This window comes from Chelonia mydas, chromosome 4 (genome assembly GCF_015237465.2).
Source record: "Chelonia mydas isolate rCheMyd1 chromosome 4, rCheMyd1.pri.v2, whole genome shotgun sequence".
Taxonomy (NCBI): Eukaryota; Metazoa; Chordata; order Testudines; family Cheloniidae; genus Chelonia; species Chelonia mydas.
The window spans coordinates 137,722,299-137,742,779 of NC_057852.1; the positions used below are offsets into that span (position 1 = coordinate 137,722,299).

The window sequence follows — 20,481 nt, forward strand, 5'->3', positions numbered from 1 at the left end:
GCCCTACTGGGTCAGACCAAAGGTCCATCCAGCCCAATCTCCTGTCTTCCGACAGTGGCCAGTGCCAGGTGCCCCAGAGGGAATGAACAGAACAGGGAATCGTCAAGTGATCCATCCCCTGTCGCCCATTCCCAGCTTCTGGCAAACAGAGGCTGGGGACACTATCCCTGCCCATCCTAGCTAATAGCCATTGATGGACCTGTCCTCCACAAATTTATCTAGTTCTTTTTTTAACCCTGTTATAGTCTTGGCCTTCACAACATCCTCTGGCAAGGAGTTCCAAAGGTTGACTGTGAGCTGTGTGGAAAAAATACTTCTTTTTGTTTGTTTTAAACCTGCTGCCTATTAATTTCATTTGGTGGCCCCTAGTTCTTGTCTTATGAGAAGGAATAAATAACACTTCCTTATTTACTTTCTCCACACCAGTCATGATTTTATAGACCTCTAGTTTATCCCCCCTTAGTTGTCTCTTTTCCAAGCTGAAAAGTCCCAGTCTTATTAATCTCTCCTCATACGTAAGCCGTTCCATACCCCTAATAATTTTTGTTGCCCTTTTCTGAATCTTTTCCAAGTCCAATAGATCTTTTTTGAGATGGGGCGACCATATTTGCATGCAGTATTCAAGATGTGGGCATACCATAGATTTATATACAGGCAATATGATATTTTCTGTCTTATTATCTATCCCTTTCTTCATGATGCCCAGCATTCTGTTCACAAGGAAGCCAGGAAGCAGCTGCTCCCACCTTTCCACCCTCCCTGCCCCTCCTGCTTTTGCTTGGAAAGCAGGAGGAACACAAGGCACCTCTGAAAGGCAGGTGGTATTATCGCCATGGTTGGGGAAACTGAGGCACGGCATTTCCGTTACTTGCCCGGGGTCACTCAAAGCAGCTGAATGATGGAATCAAGACTAGAACGAAGTCACCGGTTCTCTGCTTTAACTGCTAGACCCCCTGGCCCCCAGTAGCCATGTGTAGTAAAGGTCTGTGGGGGGAATGGATCACTCCACATGTTGGGGGATGCACTAGCTGGCTTAGCTGGAAGATGCTTCTCCATCAACAGCACAGGAAGGAAGGTAGGGAAAGGCTGGGCCCAGAGAAGCTGAATCGCAGCACGAGGCTGAGTTCAGTGGATGCCCGGTGAGCCCACCGCTTTCTCCATGTTCTTCTCCAAAGGGGAGGGAATGCAGGGGAGGCGTGGGTGCCTGTGTGAAAAAGGGGGCACCAGGTCCCCATTGGCCCTAGTCAGAGACCCTGGAGATCACCCCACTCCCTGCCGAGCAAGTGTTTGACCAAGGAACTTGCACAGAAAGGCAGATGGACATTAGAGGCAGCTCAGCCACCACCAGGACATCCAGGCCCTCCCACCTCCGCCCAACACAGGGCTGCTCCTGACGGCAGACTTTCTAGCATCCTTTCCTGCTGAAGGCAAAGAGGCCTGAGAACCCGCTCCCAGCTTCATGGGAAGCAGCCCTCCATGAGGGCATGGTCTGCTGTTGCTCCGGGAACCTGCCTTGCAGTTTAGCCGTTCCCAGCACCCCTTTGGCTGCAGAAAGGCTCCCCAGCAGCCGGGAGAGAGAATTATTTAACAGGAAATTCAATCAGGGGTCGCCTCTGTCTCACTTCTGCAAGCGCCAACTCCTTCCTCTTTTGGGAGGGCAGTGAAGACACCCCCTGGCCCAACTAGCTTCCGCGAGGGTAGTTTGTTGAACATGCAGCCTCTGTCCTGCATGTCCAGCGAGGGAGACGAATACTTAGCTAGGAGACCGGGCCCCCTAAATCTGGATAGTAGGTCCTGCAAAGTACTGATAGGTCAGGGGTGCCGGGGGACAATCTAATGTTACCTCCAGCAACCTACTGTATCGGTATCCTTTAGAACCCCAGACTAAAATTCCCCAGCTGTTTGCACAGATTATGATGTTTTTTAAACGAGAGATACTTTAGCAGTGGCACAAGGAACAGGCGGAAAGGAAAAGTGGACAGGAGGGGGAAAGGAGATCGCCTGGTTTCCTATGTCCTTTAGCATTCAGACGAAACCCATTTTGAGTACAGAATGGAAAGATGCGCTTTTCTCTCCTGCATTCACCTGCTATTCGAAGCAATGTAGTATCCGAAGTGTCCACCAGGTGGGGTTACAGGGCAAAGAGTGAAGCGCGCTGCTGCTCCGCGCGACGGGAGCCAAGCCCGGCGCTTCCACTCCGGAGCGAGCAGAGAGAGGGCGAGGGCGGCCGGGCTGAGCTCCTGTCTCATGCGGTGCTCCGAGCCAGGAGTGCGTTCAGGGCAGAAAGTGAGGCCCAGTCCTGAGGCGCTCTGGCAGACGCACACTGGTGCCATTGACTCAGAGAAGACCCAACCATCAGGACAAGCTGATGGTTTTGCAGGGAGGGATAGCTCAGTGGTTTGAGCATTGGCCCAGGGTTGTGAGTTCAATCCTTGAGGGGGCCATTTAGGGATCTGGGGCAAAAATTGGGGATTGGTCCTGCTTTGAGCAGGGGGTTGGATTAGATGACCTGGAGGTCCCTTCCAGTCCTGATACTCCATGAATCTGAGACCGCGAAAGGGGGAGAGGCAGCTACAGACATCTGTGCTCCGCACTACCCACCAGACTCAAACCGGGGAGGGGGAAGGGTCAATGAACTTCGGTTTTCCCTGTAATCTGAAGCAAAGTCTTTGCAAATCTGCCTTTAACTACCAAACCCTGACACTTGGAGAATACTTTTCCCTGGTGTGTGGGTGGTAAACTTTGTGGGGGGGGAGGCAGAGAATCTGGAGGACAATCGCTATTCTACTCAGGAGGAATCAAAGGCGAGCAAGGAAGTTTAACAGCCTCCCTCGAACTGGGCTGGCAAAACTTCAGGGCTATCTGAAATGCAGTGCTCTCTTTTCAAACACACCTTTCTTTCCGCCCTTTGCCTCCAAGAACGTGCACAGGCTGCTAATGCAGAACAAGAAAGTCGGATCGGACCCTGAGGTTATTTTGTCGAGTAATTTTAAAGTCTTTTTTTTGGGGGGGGGGGGGGGGCGGCTGGTTGATCTCCAGAGACACTGGTGTAAATCAGTTGTAGAGCTCCTCCTAGGATCGCCTCTTGCTGCTGCAGGGTGTGTGTCAAGGAGACACTGTGGAAAGCAAATCTCATTCAAAAAAAAACCAAAAAAAAAAAACCCAACAACAGTGAAGCAATAAACACAAGTGGCTGCAAATAGGGGTGATGCCCCAGTCACCCCCCTCGCCCCTGTCCAGGTGAAAGCTGCGGCAAAAGCCTAGGGCTGGGAAAGATGCCCCCACATGGCTGAGCGATTGTTTGTTTCTCTCCTTGTTGTAGGTGTGGATTCCAGCAGACAGGAAAATGAAAAACTCAGTTTGATCCTTCTACAACTCTCCCTGGCTGTCTCCTTTCTGGGACTGAAGCCAAACCTCGCACGCTCCAGCGCCCGGTCTGCCTAGACGTTCACCCCGCCTCCAAAAAGTCCTCTGAAGTGAAGGGGGGGAGCAGCCAGCAGCTGGCTGCTTGCCCATTACTCAGCCTCCCTGCCTCTATATAAACACACACATTGACTTTCTTTTTTACTCAAACTCACATTGAGAGAGGCTTTAACAACCAAACCTCCCTCTTTACAGCAATCCAGTGGAGAAAAGTCTAGGGCTTACAATAACCAGCCTATATATAGCTATATAACTCGCTCTCTCTATTTATTTATATATATGTATATATTTAATTCCTGCTCCATCTCTCCAGATCTTTGCTGAATTATTTCACGATCTAGATAGATGCTATATTTTTCTGGCTTGCATTGGCAGCAAAGAGACCTATAGCATTTGCATAGGGTTTTTTCTTCTTCTTCTTTCTTCTTCTTTCTTTTTAATTTGATTGCACACTCAGAATTTGTGGGTTGTTTTTTTCTTTTTGGCTGTATGCTCTGTAAAAGTTGACTTTAAAAGTTTTCAGAGAGGGGAATCTTATTTTGCTGCTGGTGGTGGGGGGAAGAGAACCAGACACCTCCCTACCCCACCCCCCAAATTCTGATCTCCTCCCCCTTCCCTGCTCTGAGCTCACCTTCTATGAAGCGCTACAGTGGGTGACTTTTTATTTGCCTTTTTTTTGTGCCTGTGTGCGGTGCATTTCAGAGGGTTTGGGTTGTTTTTCCCCCCCCCCTCCCTCCTCCTTCTCCTTCCAAATATGCTTTTCGAAAGTTTTGATCTGGTTTCTGCGCTGGCTACCCTTGCTGCATGCCTGGTATCATTGACTCTGCTCTTGGCAGTGTCCCAACAGCTGTGGCAGCTGCGCTGGGCAGCCACTCGGGACAAAAGCTGCAAGTTACCGATCCCTAAAGGGTCTATGGGATTCCCCTTAATCGGAGAAACCTTCCACTGGCTGCTGCAGGTAAGGATTCCCCTTCCTTCATTTAAGGTGGTCTGGGACAGTTGGTTTGCACCGGTGGGATTGCATCATGCTTTCTCGCAGGAGCAGGGGGCAGATTTCAGAGGCACTTTTATTCTGTGACGGGGCGGGGGGGGGGGGGGGATAGTTTTCAAAGCAGAGGTGGAAGCCTATCGATTTGCAACATTTTATGTCCATGGCAAGCGGATTGCTTTGAGCTGCTGAGTGTTTTCTAGGCTTTCCTCCTCAAATCTCAGGTCGGTTTGAGGCAGGTCTCCTACGGGAATTGCATTCGTTTAAATAGACTCGTGCATTTAAGAATCGGGACCGTTTGCTGCTGGAGGAGGCAAGCAATCTGGACCGTTGAAACGGTGTTTTATTGGCCACTAAAAAAAGCGTGTCTCCTTCAAACAAATGATCCCCTCCGCCCAAGCAGACGGCGAGGTGAACTGTGAACTTTTAAGACGATGCTGTTTTCACTGCTGTAATGTGGCGGGTCCCATCATCGCCAGGGGCTGGGGTCACCCTGTGGGCACGGTTCTGCCCCGATGGGTGCCTCTTAGAATGCCCTTGCAAACCAGCCTGGGAGAGAAAACGAGCCAAGTGGGTGCATTGCCCCTTTAAGGCTAGGGCAGCTTTACATTAGTCCGCCAGGTAAAACCAGCTACTTTCTGAAAGAGGAAAAGGAGGACTTGTGGCACCCAGGGGCAGCGGGGCGGCTTGTTTGAAAGACTGTCGATTCAGGAGCCACAGAAGGGAAGTGACTCTGGTTTGCAGGTTTCAGAGGAGCAGCCGGGTTAGTCTGTATCCGCAAAAAGAACAGGAGGACTTGTGGCACCTGAGAGCCTCGCACATTTATTTGAGCCCAAACTCTCGTGAGCTACAGCTGCCTTCATCGGAGGCCTTCCTCTGTACCTGTGTTTGCAGTTATTGCCATAGATTAGCTGCATAAACAGTAGCACTGGGACCCACTGAAGTGGGAAGCCTTTGCAGGTAATGGTCAGATTAACCCGGGATTAGCCTTGTTAAACGCTGAACAGCGTTTTGTGGAAGGTGACCACCCCCAGACCGAAAGACCTGGGAGAAAGTCACCCCTGGGTGACGTGTGTGCTGGTCCAAGAACTAACTTTTAGCGGCACTGATGAAGTGTAGCTGGTTATGAAGGAACAATCCCCAATACCCCGTGAAAACACAGTGCAATCTGTTGTCAATAACGAGCGCTTTGAAGCGTACAGACCCTCTAAATTCAATATCCAGGCCGGCCGAGGCACAAATCTGTCGCTTTCATTCACTCCTCCGCTTAAATAGATTTCGACTGGCTTAGGAGGGAACCCGCCTGGAATTAGCAAATGTATTATTTCAAGGATGCTCTAACGAGCAGAGGGCAGCTTTCATTGGTTGGTTGGGGAAGAGGCGGCTACACCGGTTTACACGTTCTTGGTTTCTGAGCGGATTCCTCCCCTCGCACAATTCGGTGCTCGCAGCCCATCCAATGCACCGGGCGGGCGCGTGTGCATGCCGGTCGCACCTTTCCCTCCCCCTCGGACCCCACCACTTCTCGGCAGCACCCAGCCAGAGACCCTCTCTCTCCACCCCAGCCTTGTAAAAGAGGAGAGCTCCAGCCTGCTGGCAGCCGCTAAAGAGTTAACCGCACGCTCTCAATGGTGCTTTATTTTTTAAAGAAATTTATCAGATTTTTACAGGGGGACCAGAGAAGGGTTCTCCCTTTCCACAGGCTCCATCCAAACAGAGTCCAGGGCTAAAAATACAAAATGTTGTATAAATTGGACTCGGCTCGAAACTCCTGCCACATAAAGGTGGCCTTTGTGCTGCAGTGGAAATGTTGTACAAATAACTCTTTATTAATGCCACAAAAAGCACTTTAATTATATTTACGCAGATCAAGAAACAGGGTCACCTGAAACATCGAAAATTCACAACCGCGCTTTTGTTTAAAAATAAACACCCCCCCTCCCCTCCCCACACAAACATCACTTCAGGTTGTGTAGTTACAATGGTGAAGCGCAGATCGCAACTTTCTCTTCCAAGCGATTGTATTTAAAGGGGAAGCTCTTTTTGCAAACTTGATAGAAAGTTTCTCACAAGCGTTCTGAATTTTTTTTGTGGGGGGGGGAGGCAATTTTTTTTTGGCCGCCTTGTGTCGGACGACTCCTGCCCCTTTTCTACGACAGGAGAGCCTCCGCGCATGTGGGAAAGTTATTAAAACTCCAGAATCTGCAGACGGATTTAGCCCAGGACAATTACACCCTTTAAAGTAATTCAGATTTCATGAAAAGTTTTAAAGCATTGGTATCTTACGTAACTAAAATGTGTCTGGAGCAGCAAAGCAAGGAAGGGGGCAGTCAGTTATTTTGGTTTCCTGGATGAATTGTTCTTTATGGGATACATCCTTGGTCCATTAAATCGGCCCTAATTGGAAGACTTGGTAATTAATTCACCCTGGCAGACAGAGAAGAGTAGCATGAAACAGATCTACCTGTCTTGGCAAGGACCTAGCAACTTACGACCGGTGTTCGTGCTGTTCGCTCTCAGGGTACTTTAAGTAAAGTCTGTGCGTTCAGGGCAAGGGGGTAGGAACGGGACGCCAGCACGTTTCTTGTCGGGAGGTAGTGGATAAGATTATACAGCCGGTAATAGGAGGACTCCCTAACTTCATTAGGGCGCCAGGCAGAGAAAACAGCGCCCAGGGTCCAGCACTTCCGTCAATTACGGGGTGCGGACAACAGGAGAGCTCTCCCAATTAGCCTGATTATCCAGGGAGCTTGAGTTCATCAAGGTGACAAACACGACCTCTTCCTCCAAGCTTCCTGGGAGCCCGGCACCACCCCTGGTAGTCCAGCCTGGTAGGTTTAAGGGCACTTGATTTCTCGCAGCTCTGTAAAGCCGGGGCTAGATTTGTTCATTCCCCCAGGCTGCCTCAGTCTATAGCCCCCCCAGGTATGTCCCAACAGCCCCGTAGATCGAGCTCATTTTACTAGCCTGGTTCCATGCGCCTTAATGGCCAATCCAGCCACACTGGCCCCGAGTCTTGTTGGGACAGAACCACACGCCCTGCTGGTTTCACACGACTCAACCCACCCCAGTGACCCCCGTCCAAACCCTCACGTTCCCGCATCGCTGACCCAGCGCCTCCCGCTACAGGCTGACGTCTCTCCTCGCTGACCTTCCGCGCCCATCGAGGACCTCGGTCCCGTCTGACGCCCCAGAAAAGGGAGCCCCCTCGCCCAAGTCCACCTTCTTTCCCCAAACTTCTCCCCAGACCGCGCCCAAGACCTGCTTGGCCTCCGTCCAGTGATTTGTCTCTCCCTGCGCGGCAGCCCGTGTGTGCCTGTCTTTGCATTCCTCCTTGTTAGGCGGTGCAACTCCGGGAGGTTTCTTCTTCTTCTTCTCTCTTTTTAAACTGCTTTTCAATGCGTTCATCATAAATCCAAAGGGAGGGGACTTGTGGGATCCCTTCTGTTGTTAGCCACTGGCTAGTGGCCATTCTGGTTTTAATAGCCGGCAGTTCTTGAGGGGCTGCAAAGTACATGGATGGTCTTGGAACAAGTTTCTTTGATTGGGGTTAAAGGAGCCTTCCCCCTCCCCTTGGGGGTGAATCAAAGGTCACGGGGGGGGGTTGCCACTGCAGGCCCATAATCTATTTCCCCCCACAATATTTTCCCGGATCTTTAAACAGAGAGAGAGAGAGGTTTTGACAGGGATACATTTTCCTGGCTGGGCCCTAACATTGGAAAAGCCAGTACATTGCGCGACCCCCCGCCCCTCCGCATCCGAGCGCTGGGAAATCCCAAGGAGCTCCTTGTAGGGCATTCCCCGCCTGCCACCTCAAGCTGGAGCCGGGCTAGCCTGAGGGAAGTGGGGACAAGCGGTGAGAAGAGAGAGGACCCTCCCACCCCTTTACTGACATGTGGCTTTAAATAAAAGTCGCAGAGATCTCAGTAAAGGTGTCTGTCTTTAGGGATCAAAGTCGGTGCCTGTTCGGGGCCCATAAGGGATTGTCTGTCCTCAGGCTCAGTGTCCGTGTGTCTGTCCTAGGGTTCCTGCTTCCAGTCGTCCAGGAGGGAGAAATATGGCAATGTCTTTAAGACTCACTTGCTGGGACGCCCCTTAATCCGGGTGACCGGCGCCGAGAACGTGCGGAAGATCCTGATGGGAGAGCACCACCTGGTGAGCACGGAGTGGCCCCGGAGCACCAGGATGCTCCTAGGACCCAACACGGTGGCCAACTCCATCGGGGACATCCACCGGCACAAGAGAAAGGTAAGAGGCCCTGAACCGGAACCCACACCCACAGGGAGCAGCGGGGGGGGGGGGTGTGGAGACTAGGTTGCCCCCCACTCCCGGCTGCAGGGGGCAGCGAGTTTAGTACCTCCTCCACCCTCAAACCCCGGGGTGCTCCAACCAGGCGAGTGGGCTCCTGTCCCAGAGCTGCCCCGCTAGCTGGGTCCCTGCTCCGCCTCAGCAGGGCGAGAGGGGGGCACGGGCACTGCCCTCCCCCAGCTCCGGGGCGGGGTGGGGCAGCAAACTTGTGACCCTGGGTCCCTGCGGGCTGGGCCGCTTCCCTCCCCGCCCCCACGCACGTGGGTGCCCCCAGCAGAGTCGCAGCGTTCGGATAATGGAACGCGGCAGGGTGAGCGTTCGAAATTCCGAACGCTGCCGGCTGGCCCGCGAGTCCTTTGAGGAATTTAAAAGGGCGATGGAGAGATGTGAGTGGGCCCGAGGGGAGGTGGTGGTGGTGGTGGTGGTGGTGGTGGTGGGAGGACAGGGCTGGCAGGCGGCTGGTCCGGGCTTCCCCGCAGCTCTGCATCCCCGCCAGGAGAAGAGAGATCTCCCAGGGGCTCAGCAAACCAGGGCCCGCCCGGCCGAGCTCCAAGCTCGACTGCTAGGAGGGCGATGCTGGTCGAGCTAGCCCAGGGAGGGACGCCTGCAGCCCCCGCTTCTTTCTGAGGCGGAGCGCGGACGGGGGAGCGCGGGGAGGAGATTCGGGATCGTCAGCGCTTCTGGATTTATTCGTGGACTTACTATGGGTCTGTTGGGGGGGGGGGGGGAGGAGAGGAGAGAGAGACTGGGGAGGATAGAGGGCGGCACATCCCACCCCCCTTCCTGGGGCTCCCCTTCCCCAATTGCAGCTGGTGGCACGTGTGACGTGAACCGCTGTAACCTGAAAACCGATCCACTTCTGTCCATCAGCTCCCCTCTTAAAAGGGCAACGCCAGGGCTGTGCCATGGGGGGGGAGGCTGTCCCTGTCCCTGTGAATGAAAGGGGAGAAACAGCCTCGTTAGTGATCAATGACGTTGTTATTTCAAAGGCGCAGGACGGTGCTGCCCCGCCCCGAAGCCAGGTGTCAGAGAAGCATGTCTCCAGCCAGCACCCACTGGTTCCTTACAGGGTGATTCCAGCAGTCTCTGGCTTTCACCTGTGCTGAGCTCTCTCTTTTTTTATAGAGCTTCATCAGCATGCCGGGCATTGCACTGAAGGCAGGAGGCCTCCTAGGGCTAGGTTCTGATCTCAGTTAGGAAGGGTTGAAATCAGATGCTGTCGGACTGACTTCAGATTCTGATTCCCAGACCGACCACCAGGGTAACCTGGGAGCAGAACCTGTCCCTCTGTCTTCCTCTGCGACCTATGCGTTGCCCAGCATGCCAACAGCTCTCTCATCATAATACACCTGATCTAAGCATGGAGGAAAGGGTAATTATTAGAGTATACACTGTAGGGAACCATTGCCTTCAGGAGAATTACCCTGGAGTAACCGAGATCCTGGTCACAGCATTTGCTCCACCCTAGAGTTTACAGTCCCAGGCACCAATCCTGCGGTGCGTTCCTTGCAGGCAGAATTTCTGCTCCCAGGCGCCCACACAGAGCTCATGGCAAGATCTGGGCGTTAGCAGACAAACATTGGCATTTGGGCCCATAAAGCACTGCATTAGCAGGAGATGGTGGCCTGATCTCAAGGTAGTGCAGATTTGTACTGTGGGTTGCATAGATTACAGAGGGGCAATTGGATCCCCCTCATATCCTTTGATTCTCACCGCAAAATAGGCTTTTTCTGACCTTTCTTTCATTTGGACAGTAGAATGAGAGACAAAATATATAAGACTATAACCGTTATCTCACAATACTGCTGCATGCTGAATGGACCCAGGTATCGGATACTGTTGTATACTGAAGACCCATAATGGTTTATTGACCTTGCCTTCTCTAACATAAACACAAAGGGGTGTGTGTGTGTGTGTGTGTGTGTTGGGGGAACCCTACCAAAACAAAACACTCTTCTCTGCACGCTTTGCCCACTGGGGAGAAGATGAGAGATGTTAGTCCCATCTCTTAATGCACTACTGGAAGATGCTCGGACACTCCGGTGATGAGCACAGTATAAGAACCTACACAGAGTTGAGTAGAATTCATTATATCTGATTCCAGTTTGCAAATTTGATTTGTTGTGGGTTATTTTATTTTTTTTGTACATAGCAATGCGCCCCATTGTAGTATCAGGATGTGGGTGTGATACTGCACACAAAAAGAGATGACCCTGCTCCCTCTAGGATGGGGGTGTCGCTTGGGATGTTTGAGGGAGAGGAGAGGAGGCCTGGTTATACAATGCTGAAAAAAGCAAAGCTAACTTTGGGACGGCTGCAGGAAGGAAACCGAGCTGTGCTGAAGCCTGCAATTTCAGCTCCCTCAAGTTTCCTATTGAGGAAGGGGGCAGAGTCAAACAATTACGTGAAGGTCTGTCTAAATATTTTTTCGTTTCCCTTCGGGAAGGAAAGATGTTTCTTCTTTATCGCAAACAAGGGGGGCCTGAGGACCTTTGGTTGAAATCTCAGTAGGTGGAAGCTTTAATAAAACCATGAAGTTTAGACCTCAGGAAAAATTATAGAGGGGTCGGGGAAGAGAGTAGGTTATGGGAATGAGGTAATGGAAAGGGAATACACTTAAAAGGTCTTTGCACCTGCCTATAGAGCCCTTCAGGTTTACTAATGATTTGTACCTCAGCTGAACACTGAGGCGCTGACATCAGAACTTGAATGATAAGAATTTCACAAGGGGAGTTTTCCATCCTATGCCTTTTTTCTCTCTCTCTCTCCACATTAAACCAGTTACTTTATTTTTACCGAGGGGGAACAACATCCCCTAGATGCAGGCCAAGTTTTGTGAGTGTGGGAAGGGACAGCATGTTAAGATCCGAATTCCCCAGCCCCCATGGTTTGGTTCCACATCTGATCCAAAACTTGGGGGCCTATTTTCCAGTTAGGATGTGGCCAGAACCTCATGACACCAAATATTCTCACAAGATTTTGACTTGAGCAGAGCTGAAATCAAATAAGATTTTGGTGTCATCCGAACCCTATACACTGTTTCCTGAGCTAGTCTACGCCTACTTTCCATTTGAATTCTGGCTGACATCATAAATAAACACAAGCTACCTTCAAGGATTAGGGGCCTGGGGAATGGGGGTGAGGGGGAAGGGAGAATGAGAGACATTTTTTGATTCTAACCATTTTTTAATGAGGTATTTTCTTGTGGTGACTGTTAAGCTTTCTCTTTCAGCAACATCCACTATTGTACCAATAGATTAAGCTTGCTGGATCAGTTTCCTTTGAAAAAGTTTAGTCGGGTTCCCTTGCCTTCCCTAGTCTGCTTTCCTCTTAATTATTGTTTTCTTTATTGTCAGCATCTGGTGTGTTTCACACCCTTAGGTGTGTGTCCAAGTGATTTCCCTGCATCAGTGTAACTATTTACCTGGCAGTCACTTGAATAATACTTTTCCATGCACACAAGGATGTCCTTGCCCTGGATGGGAGGCAGTTCCAAGTGAGTTACTCCCTTGGAGATCAGACAAACATGTTTCAAATAAGAAGAAAACAAAGATCACTTTGTTCTTGGTTGTGTCTCTGTACTCTGGCTGGTGAAGACAAGATGATGACCAGCCCAAGGTCCTATCAGGCCAGGTGCCCTGCCAGAGACGGTAGTCTCAGGTTTCTTTTGGATAAAGCAGTCTCGCTCCGAAGCTGCTATTTGTTTTGCAATTATTATTATTATTTTTTAACTCTTCTCATCCTGCTATTGGGGTTGAAGGGAATGTTAGCAAGAATGTGCTTCAGGGCTTATGAGGAAGTGGAAGCCATACACTTAGGACAACTTTAACAACCTAGGCCATGTGGCAGGGATTCTCCGGTGCCTTATCGACAGAAGATGATGTGTTACATCATCTAGTCTATCCCCAGTGGAGCGCCAAGTGAAGGATGATTGTTCTCTGCAGTATTCCTCTCCCGTGCTTTGTCCATTCCAGGTCATAATGTCTCAAGCAATGAGAATGTTTTAGGTGAAGCAGAGCTACTGGGAAGTAGGGGTTAGAAACAGGATCTGGGAGCTAGGTCGATTAGGTACTTCTGTTCTGAGCTTTGCCGTGGACTCTTGGATCAGGTTCTCTTCCTAGCCCTGCCACAGCCTGTGATCTTGGACAAATCACTTGACTTCTCTGTGCTTGAGGCTTTAATCTCTTAACATTTGTAGAGGGCTTTGAGATCCTGGGATGAAAGGTGCTAAAGAAGAATAAAGTATTCTTATTACGCCATATTAAAAAGTCTGTAGCTATGGCAGCTCACAGCCTTCCCCTCCCCCATTTATTAAGACTCCTCCGTATGAGGTTGTCCAAGCGAATATAAACTGGAGAAAGCTCGCCTTTGGGAAATTCACTCATCAGTCTTTATTGGAGTGTGCATCTGTGGCTAAAGAAGCAGAACCAAGCAGCTCAGGGGCTGGGGTGGAAAGGTGAGAAAGGAGCTGTGTGCAGTGTCCTTGGTGGGACCGCACACTTCAGCAGTCACATCTGTTTATGGCTGATATCAGCAAAGGTGGCTTCACCCTTGGCCCAAGATGAAACCGAGGGATAAGAACATTTGCAAGCCCTGGGGGCCCCAGATCAATATGTACCTAGTGGTTGTTACTGCTGTTGGATCACAGGGTTTACACTGAAGTCAGAGAAGAACGCTAGCTGGCTTTCATAGAATCGTAGAATATCAGGGTTGGAAGGGACCTCAGGAGGTCGTCTAGTCCAACCCCCTGCTCAAAGCAGGACTAATCCCCAACTAAAATCATTTCCAGCTTTGGGCTTATGCAGCAAACCCCAGGCACCCACGTGGAGGGAGCTTGTAAATATACAGTATGCTACTTCAAACTGAGCACATGAGAATGAAAATAGCTACTGTAGCCGAGGCTCACACCTGCTAGGGTGTGTGATCAGGCACAGAAAACACTCCAGTGGGGCAGCAGTCACAAATACAGGAGCTAGTTTTCCCAGCTGCTGGATGCTGTTGTAATGTTGTTGTTGTTTGTATTATCATAGCTTCTCAGAGCCTGTCATGGACCAGGGCCCCATTGTGCTAGGCATTGGACAAACCCAGAACAAAAGAACAGCCCCTGCTCTAAATTGCTGACAGTCTAAGCATGAGACACCCCTTTCTCGAAATCATATGCTGTCTCCATAGTAGGCAAAGACACGCTGCTCTGGGTTCGGTTCTTCCATCCCTTTGCCAGTACAGGATTGTGCCCTGCACTACAGCACATTTGTTTAAGGACCGGATTTTTCATAGTGGCTGAGCATCTGTCTCTCCCACCGAAATCCCGGATGCTGATCACTTTTTAAAATCAGCTTCTCAGTGCCTCGGTTGATAGGAGTTCTTGCCACTGAACAGTTCCACACATGTCTGCCGGATATTTAGTTTATTATTTTTCCTTTGCTCAGTCTTACCTCCGGGGCTATCCCTTCTTAGATCATCCTAAACAATTCTTCTCTTTCTTTGGTGTTACCCCAATTCAGTCTCTGAAGTGCTTGTCAGACTGATGTCATACCCCAGGCTTGGTCATCCTCACTGCTCACATTCACTCTATTTCGAGGCTTCTAATAAATCCTTTCAGCCCCTTGTTCATTTTTGTTACACTTCACTCAGTTCCCCTTAATGTATTGGCACCTCTCTGGTTCCTAACCACTCAGAACTGAATACTGTGTCCTACATGCCATAGAGAGAGGGCACTGTTTAAATATTATAGACTGAACTCTATTCTGATTTACACCGGACAACTCCACTGAAGTGAATGCAGTTGCTCTGGATTTATACCAGCGTATGCTAAAGCAGAATTGGGCCCTATGCATTTTAGGGTTGGCAAAGGATTTGGGTCCTGGGAGGACATGACCTCAAATCCATATTTACCTGTAAGAGATGAGTAAAAAAAATCTGCTCTGTAGTGGGGTTTAGGGGAAATGGGTTTGTGTTTTCTAAAATGTGAATGACCAATAAGGAAATTTAAGTAACATGAATCACATGCTTCTATGAATAATAATAGTCTCTGCAGCCAAACTTAGCTCGCAAAAAAAAAAAAAAAAAAAAAAAGAAATTGCAAAGGCTCTCGGCTCTTATGCTTCAGGGCATAGACAGGTCATCCAATTGGGGTCAGGAAGGAATTTTCTCTTGCATGGGGTAGTATTGTATAAGTAGGTGCATTATGGGGGGAAGGGTAACACCTTCTTCTGAAACATTCAGTATTGATAACAGGATCCTAGTTTAGACAGACTCTTGGTCTGTTCCAGCATGGCAGTCCTAAAAACAGACATAGCTGGCTCAAACCCCACCCCCTCACCCCAAGATGGGTAGAAGTCCCAGACCCTGGGAGTTCTGGAGGAAGCAAACTGTGGCATAAGACAAGTGGCCTGCTTTGTTTCACTGCTCTAGTGTCCAAAACTACAGCATTCATTAACTCACCATAGTTAATGTTCTGCCTCGAAGGCATACAAGTGTTGAGCTTATTAGCACCAAGCAGAAAGGTCTGAGGCTTTAATATAGTTTGCGAGAGGATTAAGAACACAAAAGGGGCCATAAATTTACAACCAAATACAAACCAGCTGCTGTGGGAAGGGGCAAAGGGAGGGGGGTGGGAAGGTACCTTTTCCCATCATGAAAGCCCTGATCCAACTTCTTAAAATATTTTACGTTTCCATTGAACCCTTTCGTCCTTGTTGCCATGGAGTATAAATCATATGGCGGAAAGGAAACCATCCCCTCCGTCCTGAGCCAATGGGGCCAGATCCTCAGCTGGCGTGAATCAGCATGGCTCCATTGACTTTTCAGCTGGTACATCAGTGGAGCCACGCCACTTTGCACCATTAGGGGATCTGGCCCAATGAGTTTTAGTTCACATGCAAAGGGCCTGATGCAAAGCCCGTTGGAGTCAGTGGAAAGACTCCCATTGACTTCAAAGGGTGCAGGATCATGTCCCGACTGAGAGATTGTCACTGAGGCTGGCTCCCTGAGTTTAGACCGGGTCTGACTCTCAGAGAAAATCCAGAGTAACTCCAATGGCTTTCACAAAAAACACCAGTGTGGATGCTGCCTTTTTTGCATTTTCATATGTCTTGCAAGCTTTAAGGATGCTTTAGAGTGCAATCCCTTTGGTCATACACCAGCAATCGTACAGATATCCTGGGAGCACAGGCCTTTTTAAGCAGGCCACCTTGCGTTCCTCCACCTTCCACTAGAGCCCTGTTTAACCAGCTTGGGCAGTTGACTTCCCTTCTCTGTTCCTCCATTTCCCCATCTGTAAAATGGGAATGAGGATTCTGATCTCCTTTGTAAAGCGCTTTGAGATCTGCTTATGAAAAGCGCTATACGAGAGCTGGGTATTATTATTACTATTATCCAAAGATGCCAGAAATCCTCTGAGACATCTAGAAATTTAAGTTAGTGCTTTACCCCAAATGCTCTTTGCCTATCCTGGAAACACAACCATCTCTAGGGTGCAACATGGCAGTGGTTCAACAGTGTACAGCAACAAAGCAGGGCAGGGAGTATAGAATGCCATGTACAAATCACAGAGATTGGGTAGGAACTTTAAGTCATCTAATCCATCCTCCACTTCTAAGTGTCTCAACTACCGATTCTATTTAGGTTGTGTTATCCCACTCCTCACTCTGGTATCAGAGTGCTCTTCCAGTCTAAGGAATCTTGCTGTCAGGAAGTTTTTCTTGTGATTCTGCTTCCATTTTCCCGCTCTTAATTTCATGCGGTTACTTCTAGTTGCATTATTCTCCGCTGCCTTGCACTGTTCTTTACGCCTGTGCAAAGTGCCGAGGGAATGCTCCCGAGAATGAAGGAATCTTAATTATCGATGGAAATTGAAGCGTGATTAAGCATTAGCACCCGTGTACCGGGATAAATATGGTAATTGCCAGGGATGTGTTGGATATAGCTCTTGGGAACTCTCCCCTCCTGCTTGAAGATTCAGACAACAAAGCTGAAGTCTGGGCTGGGGTCCCCGTCTCTGATGGAGTCACCCTCATCTTTGGATCCTGCTAATCCATCCCTGCCTGGTGCTCATAAGAGCACATTTATTCTGCCTTTTAGAACAGGCCAGATTGCATTACACAACAGATATTTTCTCAGGGTTGGAATCTCCTAACCTACTACAAGGGCAATGGACAGAGAGACGCTGGCTATTCCCAAATACACTCAATGGGATTCTTTGCTACTCCAAGTCTAGCCTGGAGTCTTGGAAACTCACCATGAAAAAAAAAATCAAACGAACCATCTGGGCTGGGGGCCCTGGGCTCCTTGTTAGCTGAGCAGCAGCTCTTGACTGGGGATCGGTGTGTGAGCTAATTTAGCTTTTCCGGCCACAGGTGTCCCTGCAGCTGTATCACCCGGTGGCCCATACCAGTGCGGGTCACTAACTCCACCGAGGACATATGTTGAAGGTTCAAGAGGGGATTAAAATAGAACCCACGTTGCTGAGCGAGGTTAGGGCCCTGGTAATATTGTGACTTATCAGACTTAGGGAAAGGCTTTGATTTCTTGGTGTTCTAGCTGCATTTGTACATCTTGCTGGGGAAAGGGGCTGGATTGACAGCCCTGGGGGCCTGTATTTATCCACAGAGCAGGTACAACACAGGCAGGGTTAGGGGCACTTCTCCCTACATGCTGGCTTAGTAATGTGCTTCACCGGAGACTTCAGTCTCCCATGGTCACTGAGCCAGGTGGGAGGATTGTGGGGGAGGTTGGGATGTAAAGCATGACAAACCGGGACTGGACAGAGATGAGAGAGCTCCCCTCATCTAGGCGAATGAAAACCTTTTGGATGGGTAATAGCATTGGGTCGCTGCTGACATGTAGGTTTCAGGCTTTGTATCCTGATCCCCATAAGGCAGCCAGTCCCCATTTCTGACGGACGCTTGGAAAAAAATGACCTATGTTGTTAAGGCCTGATCGACAGTTCACTGAAATAGTGGAAAGACTCCCATTGGTTTGGATGGGCTTTGGAGCAAGTCCTTAGCCTTCAGAACCAAGGAAGCAGTGGGTTTTCAGGACAGCTGATTGGAAATTGGAAATATCCATTAATTTGTTTTCCTTCCAAAGTGAAACAACCCTCCCCCTGAAATTTCCCATGAAATGAAAATTCTGAAAAATTTTCAATGTGAAACTATTGAAACATTTTGGTCCACTAACGCTGAACTGTTTTGTGGCAGTTGTGTTGAAACGTTATATTACAATATAAAATATTTATATACATTTGTAATATATAGCTCTAGTATAGTATTACAATTTTAATTTTAATAGGATATCAAAGCGGAAACAAAATAAAGGGAGACGAATTGAAACAAGGAAAAGTTGGAATGGTGCATTTAAAATTTTTCCCGCCAATAATTTAATTACAACCAACACATTCCTGCAAAACATTTCCTTGTCGATGACGCTGCACTTTCCGATGGAAAACTGTTCTCTCAAAAATTTTCAAACCAACTCTAGCTTCCAGTAATGGTCCCTTGAGGCCGACAGCAACCTCTTTGGCTTTGACCGTTGTCACTTGGGGTCCCTACTGCAACCGGATTCACTGCTCTCTCATCCTCCACTGGGAGAAATGTCTGCATTACACACCCCACTGGCAGGCTCAGGGAATGCTGGGCTTTGATGAGCAAACTCCATGTAGTTCAGATTCTTAGCTTCCACCTTACCAATGATGTCTCAAGAGGCCGTAAATCCCTACAATAATGTATTTGCCAATTGATGGCAATATGCCACTGAGGAAGATGGGAATGGGGAATGGGAAGGGCCGCTCTAAAAGGCTACTCATCAATTCCGGCATGTGGCACATGGCATCAGTCTTGTTCAATGATATTCCAACCAGCGGCTCTTTATGATGATCTCTTGCACAGCACAAGTGAGCTGTAGCTCACGAAAGCTTATGCTCAAATAAATGTGTTAGTCTCTAAGGTGCCACAAGTCCTCCTTTTCTTTTTGGAAAGGCAGTGATCAGCCTCGTATCTTTGCTCTGTGTGTGTGTGAAATGAAGAAGCCCATTTATGTACATTTCCAGGGGTAAAAATAGCAGCTGAAAAAGTATTTTTCAAGTATTTTTCTTTTGAACACCTTTGGCTTGGCGGCCTTGCCTGTGACTGCTCAGTGCCCGGCAGCATCTTACTTTGTTTTCCCTTCCATTTGAGCTTGCGGTTCCATAACCACTCCTGCTCGTGAGCCTGGCAGCCAGATCTGAAAATATTGGTACGTAAGATTTGCAAGGTCATTGAGCCCTCAAGTCGGGTATCCTGCCTCTAGCCGTGGCCAAGAACTGATGCTTTGGAGGAAGGAGGACATCTGCTATAATGTGGCTACAATTGGGAAGGCAGGGTTGGAGCAAATACTTGTCTGGCCCTTGACTGAGGTGAATAAACCTCTTGTGTCAAGGTTTAGAAACTGTTTGGTGTTTCCTGGGCTCATGCTGAGAGCAGCGGGTAGCTGAGACACAACCACTGTAGCCAAAGTAGCCTTTGGAGCTCAACAGAGAGTGTTGTGTTAACATGCCATCAGCTTATTCATTTTCTAGGACTGGACCAACAACTCAGGGGAGGCAGGGAATACGAACCTGTCCTAGCTGGCACCGGCTCCAAACATTGCAGGGGCGAGTCTGATGGACGCAGGTCATGCCTAGGGAGCACTGAGTCACCACTCCTGGGAGAGCCATGTTCCAGAGGCCTGTTCTCGAAGTGCAAAGAGGCCAGTCCTCTTCCTACGGGGCTTTTCATTAACAGTCTTTGTTCCCTCCTCTTCTGGGTTGAGCAGCAGGAGGAGAGCAACTCTGGGTCTAGTGGGAGTGAAATCAGGAAGCCTACTGCCACTCCGTTGCTGGTTTGAGTCCCACACAGGTCTGTTGTGATTGCCAGATGACTGTGGAGTGGCCGATGTGAAATGGATCTCAATCTGGCTTCTGCTGGACATCGGTGTCAGCAATAGCTGAGGTCAGGAACTGAATGGGCCATGGAGACTGAGCTCCTCACCCATTCCGAGAGGCCAGGGTTGAGGCACATTGGAGGGGGCAGTGTGGTGAGAACTGTACTGTCACTGGATAAATGGAGGGTTTCGGTCTCAGGGCCTGAAAAGAACCTGTGCATGCACTAAACTCCCCTTAAACCAAACCTGTTTCAAACAAGGTAACTGTCCATGAAAACACTGTGGGTACGAGCCAAAGGCGTATAAAGGGATGCTGCTCCTTCTCTCTGGTGTGCCTCAAGGAATAGCTGAAATGCAATAGGCCTGGTGGGTTCACATCAGACAGGGAAGAGGCACCTCTCATTGTCACGCGTAGTTGGAACTCTCTGTGGATCCAGGGAGCTGAGACACCGGGCAAGAATGTTCTGCCTTAGGATAACCGTAAATCCTTAAATATCCTGTCTTTGTTGCAAGAAGAGGCGTATTCGGAAGTTTCCAGACAGGGTCGGTTAATCCGCATTCTGGATGGTGGCCTCTCTCTCTGACCCGTGGGCGAAAGGGTGCATGCGTGTGTGGGGCTTAAGTAATTTCTTTGAGGAGTACGCATTTTTCTATCCCCTCTGATTCCAGAGTCAGCGGTAGCCTTGGCTGTCAGCTATATTGACTAACAAGCCACAAGGATCACAGCAGGCCAATGTAGCACAAGCAAGGGGAATAAATCTGGGTCTAAAACCCAGTGAAATACGTACCTCCTGACTAAGGTGTGGATTCCAGGTGGGGATAGTGTGACCAGAGGTCCTGATTTTATAGGGACAATCCTGATA

At 49.3% G+C, this 20,481-nt stretch overlaps 1 protein-coding gene across 1 annotated transcript in view; it reads left to right on the plus strand.

Moving 5' to 3' along the window:
- Positions 1-3,367: 3,367 nt before the first annotated feature.
- The window catches only part of LOC102946478 (cytochrome P450 26B1), a 36,267-nt gene continuing 19,153 nt past the window's right edge, over positions 3,368-20,481 (plus strand). The window contains exons 1-2 of the mRNA XM_043544954.1: positions 3,368-4,381; positions 8,435-8,659. Of these exons, the coding sequence (XP_043400889.1) occupies positions 4,178-4,381; positions 8,435-8,659 (429 nt within the window). The 5' untranslated portion in view covers positions 3,368-4,177. The remainder of the gene's footprint in view (positions 4,382-8,434; positions 8,660-20,481) is intronic.